General features: G+C 33.7%; 1 protein-coding gene across 1 annotated transcript; it reads right to left on the bottom strand.

Annotated features, from left to right (window-relative positions):
* Positions 1-1,143: 1,143 nt before the first annotated feature.
* On the bottom strand, positions 1,144-4,932 carry LOC111985478 (3-oxoacyl-[acyl-carrier-protein] reductase 4). The gene is made up of 11 exons (XM_024017122.2): positions 4,588-4,932; positions 3,748-3,890; positions 3,352-3,405; positions 3,170-3,250; positions 3,043-3,088; positions 2,875-2,969; positions 2,741-2,773; positions 2,157-2,291; positions 1,954-2,047; positions 1,730-1,812; positions 1,144-1,437 (listed from the first exon to the last, which is right to left on the bottom strand). The coding sequence occupies exons 1-11, from the start codon at positions 4,778-4,780 to the stop codon at positions 1,405-1,407; spliced, it is 990 nt and encodes a 329-aa protein (XP_023872890.1). The 5' UTR covers positions 4,781-4,932; the 3' UTR covers positions 1,144-1,404.
* Positions 4,933-7,621: the final 2,689 nt, after the last annotated feature.

Below are 7,621 nucleotides of genomic sequence, written 5' to 3'. Positions count from 1 at the left end.
TAAAATATTTTCTCTTTTTTCAGATTTTTTTTTTTTTTTAAATTTGCTTTAAAAGACCTACCCCAATTTGAAGGCCTAAAATATTCTCTCTTTTTAGATTTTTTGAATTTGTTGTTCTAATTGAACTATTAGTGTACTCACTTTTGACTTCATTGATGAGATATCATCTCTACCAGATTCAACTATTTTACTTTACACTCTATACTATTAGATTCCATCAAAAAGCAATGTTACATACACAACATTTTTCACAACATTAACAAATTTATTAGTTTCCATCTAAACTCATGTCTTTATCATCTACTATTTATGGTTATAGTCTGCCGACACCATCGTGAAATATTTTCTGAAAATTATTTGTGACTCTACTCTCTAGACTTATTGCTCCACCAAAACCAACTTTTTTAGTTTAACACTCTATACACTCCAGCATTGGACACCTATTTAGTAGGATATATATATATATATATATATCCATGTCATCTTTCTTAACAACTACAATCGGTACAGAGATATGGCCTAAGCAAAACAAACAAACAGAACAAAACAATCAGTACAGAGGGACTAGTGGGGCCACAATATGCAAATTGTTATCATTCCTCACAACACACAACCAATAACCCATTAAAAAGATATCAACCACTAATAGTGCAGCTTTTTTTATGTTAAAATGCAGCTTTGATTAGCCGCAACTTACTCTCGTCCCCTTTTTTATACTTGTTTGGTAGGATGTCATCTACTTTCCTTTTTATTATTTCGGTAAATTATACTTTTAGTCCTAGAAATATGGGATAAATTCAATTTAGGTTCCTCAAATTTAAAAAGCTCACATCTTAAATCACTCGAATTTTCAAAAGGTAAACCATTCATTCCCCATTAATATTTTGCCAATTTCATGCTATCCAATAGTTCCATAAACGGGCACAGATGGAATGACCCAAATCAAAGTAATATGTAAACAACTAAACATTAGAGACAAAAATTCCTAAACTTAGTAATTTAACCCAACTTCTTAGTATAGGCCTATTTTTGCACACATAATAACCCTGTTCCAGATAATGCACACTGAATTACTGTTACCCCAAAAAGAAAGAAAAGAGGTGTGGAGAGAGAGAGAGAGAGGAGTTGGAAACAACAGCAGTATGTTTAAAAAACTGCATTTCCACATTGAAAAACACAGCCGAAAAGAAAGTGTTACACACAACTTATCTGGTTTTGATTAACATGCTTAATTAAAATTCTATCAAAACTTGCTAGAGTATTAAATTTTAAAACACAACTATAGCATGAGCTCTCACAAAAACTGGCATATGCAATTGAATTTTGTGATTCCAGTGCCACTGGTCTGAATGGTGGAGCTCAAAAGCTCTGCTTGGAGTTTAATCAGGCTGAGTGGATAGCAACCTACATCACCATCCCTCCATCAATGGTGAATACCTGCAAGGCAGCAATAATGGTCTAACTGAGCACCAAACTGGTGAAAAATAGGGAAAGATGGGAGGAGTGATAACTGCAAAAGAAAGAAGAGACAGAAACAAAGACTTGACTCATCATACTGAGCCTTTATGCCCCATAAGTTGGGACAGGAAATTGGTCAAGACAACAGTATCAGGTTCTCTGTGATCCATGCCTTTAACCAATAAATTGCAGCCACTGGTAGGGCTAACAACTCCTTTTAAGAAAGAGTCAAGTATGTGAAACAGTATTAAAATAAACTATAGCTCTGAACCTGTCCGGTGATATAACTGGCCGCAGGATTAATGGCCAAGAACTCCACCAGTCCAGCAACTTCTTCTGGTTGGCCATACCTTCCTGAATCCACATGGTAGAATAACAACAATGCTTAGAATCTTAACAAGACAAGTTCTATTATCATACTTGACAATCTCCTCTAATGTAGCACTTTCTAGCACTCTTAGGTATCATGAAATAAAGTTTTTCTTACAGTCTCACCTAATGGGATGGTCTCCAAAATTTTCTTCTCAATGTCTTCCCCTAGCTTGGATGTCATGTCAGATGCAATGAACCCTGGGGCAACAGCATTAACCTGAAAGGAAATTCTTTAATCATTACTGTTTTCCATCAACTCGTCCAAGCTATATCTTAGGATGTCTGACATAACTAAAACAAAAGGACACAAATTTCTAAGAACTCACGTTGATATTTCTGCTTGAATATTCCTTAGCAACGGACTTTGTCAAGCCGATTACCCCTGCTTTTGCAGCACTGTAGTTGGCTTGGCCTACGTTGCCAACCAGACCAACAACTGATGCTATATTGACTATCCTTCCCTACAACCAAAAAAAATATAAAAATGATGTCACATGTACAGCAGAATTTTTATTTTATTTTATTTATCCTTTTATAGGCATAGTCAGCTCTCAGAGAGTTGAGAGCATCTGGAGCCTAAGCAACTGAAATTTGCTTTTTCTTCTAACATCAGGATATAGGGCAACAAAGCACAATTTTCCTTTGGGGGTGGGGGAAGTCTTGCAGTTTTTTTAACTTTATTGGAGATATACTCCACGTTTCAAGGATAGAGATTATAGAGATAGTAACCATGCCGTGTTTATGATAAATTACAGTAAGCCAATATGCCACACTCCATCTCCATTATAATCCAAGAAAGGGATTCCAAATACTACGAGAGAAGTAAACTTTGTGGCGACTCTAATTCATCCCAGCACAAATGACACAGAACCAAAAGAATAAGAATTTTGAGATGGCAATGCCATGTTACCTTTTTTTTCTTCATCATAATTTTTGCTGCTGCCTACAAAGAGTAAATTGAATCAGTTTCAATTAGGATCAGTTTCAAATAGGATAGATCAGACAATGGACTTCTGTAGAAAACAAAACATCTGACATACATACCTGTGTACAGAGAAATACACCTGTGAGATTCAGATCAATAACCTCCTGCCACTGAGATTTCTTCATTCTCATCAATAAAGTATCCCGAGTTATTCCTGCAAGCGGAGTCGATAAGTTTGCGAGAGCAAAAAAAATTGATATTATGATAGGCAGGTCACATTTACTCACCTGCATTGTTTATCAAAACATCAACAGTACCCCATGCATCAACTGCCTGCAGATGTGAAAATTCATTAAGCTTACCACAAGAAGCATCAAACTAACTCATCACTTAGCAGAGATTACATTTGCTTACAGTTTTAATCATTGCTTCAACATCTTCTTCTTTCGAAACATCCCCTCCAAAAGTCAAGGCTTGTCCACCATTTGCCTCAATCTGCGAATAGCCAAATAAACTATCACCAGTGAAATCTATAGTACAGTATAAACTACCAATGAGACAAGACAATAGTGTATTGAATAGATGCAACCATCCACCTCTTTGGAGACTTCCTCAGCTTCCTTTGATGACCTTGCGTAATTAACAAGGACCTGTGTAGCACAACAAAAAACCGCAATCATCACTGATGAGATGAAAAGATGAATCGGAAAACATATCCCACCTCAAGAAGACATCTTGTATCGCAAATACACAATCATGAATGGGAAATATTAATTGGGGTTCATCCCATTATACAGAACAAAAACATGACATAGTACACGAATCAAATTAATAAGAGAAACACAGAGCTTAAGTTCAGTAAACCCATCAACCAACGCAATTTCTAGCAAAAATATCTGATCAACCACTCAAATTCAGATTGCATTGTTTAGTAAAAAAAAATTGTACATTTCTATTCATAAGCAAACACGTTTTATCATCCGACCACTAACCTTACAACCGGCTTTTCCCAATGACAATGCAATTGCTCTACCGATGCCTCTAGAAGCACCAGTCACAATAACCACAGGAGCTTCCACATTTTGGGCTACTCCAGTGCTTGCTTGTTCAAGTGTGGCAACCTGAGCCCTTACTCCTGCATTTATCATTATAATTCTTTGAAAATCTCACTCATTGCTACCATACATGGTAAATTCCTCACTATGGTAAAGCCCCAATAACAATAATCATAACATAAATGAGTTTGATTCAAATTACTCCTCGTCTTTATCAAAATGACACGAGTCAATAACTTCCAATTGGATTTTTATTTTTATTTTTTTAATTATACTATTGGATTCTATTTTCTCCTTATACCCTACTGATCAAAGGTTTATAAAATATGGATTTATGAATCAAATAGTAAATAACATCAAATCAAAGTGACATTTGAAACACCTATAAAAATCATAGAGAATATATATAATCTATCGGTGGGATTTTCAAAAATATTAATATAAAGTGTAACATTAAGCAAGAGTCACACCATGGTGTAACTTGATTTCTGACACGCATATGGGCCAGAAATTTAATTGAAATTCAATTTTCTTCCCTTCAAATTTCAAAAACTTATAATTTGAAATTTGAAAAACATATCAATTTCGTCCTTATGTTGAGCACAAATTTGATAACTTAAACGAATTTTTAATGGAAAAGTGTATTTTAGCATAAAAGAGAGTTCACTTTCAATTAATCGATGCGAAGAAAAAATCCCTAACTACTCATTTATGAATACAAATAATACGATGCACAGTAAGAGAGAAAAAAAAATGAATCAAAAATCAGCTTTTTACCAGACGAAGAAAACGAGCTTTTCGATGTGCAGTGGAGGCCGCCGATGCGAGTCCGGGCCTGACCCGATCCGACTCCGCCGCAAACCGGAGACCATTGCCGAAACTGATGAGCGAATTTATTACAATCAACGGAACCGCCGAATTTGGCGGCGGATTTGAAGGCAACGACATTGGATCCGGCGATAGAAGCCATGGCAGCTCCGAAAAGTCTAGAAGAAGAAGAAGAAGAAGAATGAGAAGCGAAGAAGAGTGTAGCCAGAAATGAAACTCAAAGCAAAAAAAAGCGTTGTGCTTTGTTGGTTTTATAAAGCAAAAACACAAAGCAAATGCTTTGGAAGCTCCGGAGAGCGATGAAGTGGGCGAAGGAAACGAAGTTGTAGGGGGACTCTTTGAATTGAAGCTGACAGATCAGATTTGTGGGGCTAGTTTTTTTGTTTAATTACCATGCACCCCAGTTCGAGATTAATTGATTATGTGACACCTGTAGTTTCGGTGTAGGGGTAAAATGGTCATATTCTGTGTGTCTTTGTTGGTGGGTTTTGTAGTTTTTTTGGGTGGAAAATTAGTTGATCCACTTTACCAAAGTACGACATACTCAGTGAAACGTTACCGTTTTATTTGGAAACAAAACTTCTCCGCAATGAGAGCGGAACCAATTTCATGAAACAAGAAGCATGTGGCTTTTGGATACCGAAAATTTAGAGCTTGTTTGGATGTAGTGAGTTTTGAGTGATATCACTCAGTTTTTTATTTTCATCATCCAAATCATGTGAGCCCTATAGATGAGCACTTATTTGGATGAGTTTTGGATCATTGTTTCTATCACTCAATTCACTGATTTTTTAGTGATAAGTTATAGAAATTGAAAACACATTTTAGGTGTTTTTAGTTTCCATAACTCTGTTTTCAATGGTATTTTCGTAATTAAACATATATTGAAGGACTCACTAGTCAAGTTAGCTGCAACTTTTGACTTTTTTTTTTCTTCTCACTAGGTTTGGTGAGTTTTTTTTTTTTTTTTTTTTTCCCCTAGGTTTGGTGAGTTTGGGTATTAGGGGTTAAAAGGAAAAAAAAAAAGTAAAAGCTGCACCAAGTGATAGGTATGAGGCCCACAAATAGTTGAAAAATATTGAGCGATGACAAGTGAGTGATGGTGCCAAACGGGTAGGGTGTAAGGAATTGGGGTATTTTGAGTGATGAGTAATAAATGATAAGTGACGAAAATTGAATAATGAGTGACCATTTTTTTTTTAACCAAACAAGCCCTTAGGGATGGCAATAAAGAGAAGCAAGCCGAATCATAGGTGCTTTGTCCTTGCTCTTCCTCGCCTTGTCCTACCCTACATGTCAAGGCAAGTTGTCTAACCTCTTCTCTATTCCGCCTCACCTCGATTCGTAGACTTTACTCGTGTTAATCCACTTTGTCTCACATTTATATAACATTATATTTAAAATTACAATGAAATTGATCATACAAATCAAATTTATTTTTGGTAAGAAACTTAATAATATAAACCAAAGTATTCAACGAGACAATTTTTTTTAAAGCCTTATTATTTAAGTAATTTAATACTTACGCTCCATATTGTTTTGAAGAGAAATAATTTGAAACTTAAAACATTTTCAAGTGTAATAATTTGAAACTTAAAATATTTTCAAGTGTTTAGTGTGACGTGTAAAATTTTCAAGCAAACCTCCAAAACTGATGGCTCAACCATCAAAGCCGCTGATGCTGAAGGTCCAACAACCAAATTGCCAAAACCAATAGCCGAACGGTGGCTTCGGCGACCAAACTACCACTAAAACATCATCTTCGGTGACTGGACTGCTAACAACCACCTCTAGAAAGGTGGCTCTGGCGATCAGACCGCCAACAACTAGTACCAAAAAATTCCTAATTAAATTAGATTAGATCTTCTCTAAAAAAATTCTAATTAAATTAGGGATGCTTTTTTCTATAAATTCTCTCTTATTTGAATTTTTTTTAGCACTTATTAATTAAATATATGTGATATATAAAATTAAAAAAAAAATTGTTGAAATTACATAGGTTAACGACTAGTGTAATATGTAATAAAATTTAGGTCTTAGAAGGTACGGTTGTGCATAAATGGTTGTACTTTTTCATTCAAGCAACTACTCTTTATTATTAAGGACTTAAGTAATTACATAATGCTAATAGAATTTGAGATGATTTCAAAATTATACTCTAAATTTTAAAAAATTTCAATTAAAACCATGAACTTTTTAAATCGTTTTAATCTGCACCCTCAATGAGTCACCATTAACTAAAACTAACAAAATTTATAAATAAGTTGTGGTCAAACCTATTCTTCTAAGTTTAAAATCTTATTATCAAGAGTTTCTAGAAATTTAAAATAAATTCCATTATTTATTTTATATTAAGTAATAGTTTACCATAAATTTTAATTTTAATGAGAAAAGTTAGGTCTTAAATGTTGTGCTTAAACTAAATTTAAGCATTGCAAGTTTTTTTTGTGCAAAAGTATTGCAAGTTGCATGACATGATTTTGTTATGTGATATGCATTCATCATGTAATGTGTGTTCTTTATTTTTATTCACCATTTTCTTATTCAACTTTAAATATATTATTGAATTTTTTTTATTTGCATATGGTTCTTAATAAGAAAAGTTAGACCTTAAATGTTGTGCTTAAACTAAATTTAAGTATTGCAAGTTGTATGACATGATTTTGCTATGTGATATGCATTCATCATGTAATTTTTGTTCTTTATTTTTACTCGCTATTTTATTATTCAACTTTAAATATATTATTGAAAAAAGAAATTATTTACATATGGTTCTTAATTAAGACGTGCATCACAAGAATGAAATTTTGTTAAAAAATAACACTAATAATGTTATAGGTTTGAAATGACATCTTATTCCCAATCATTTTTAATCCATGTATTAATGAAGCTCAAATTCATTCAAAATAGAAAAAAATTCTTTTTTTTATATATTATATTTAAGTAATTTAAACTAAAAATTAAAATCAAAATAATTTTCCTT

The sequence above is a fragment of the Quercus suber genome, unplaced genomic scaffold (assembly GCF_002906115.3).
Source record: "Quercus suber isolate HL8 unplaced genomic scaffold, Cork oak 2.0 scaffold_113, whole genome shotgun sequence".
Lineage (NCBI taxonomy): Eukaryota > Viridiplantae > Streptophyta > Magnoliopsida > Fagales > Fagaceae > Quercus > Quercus suber.
This window is presented reverse-complemented; position numbering and strand designations above follow the sequence as displayed.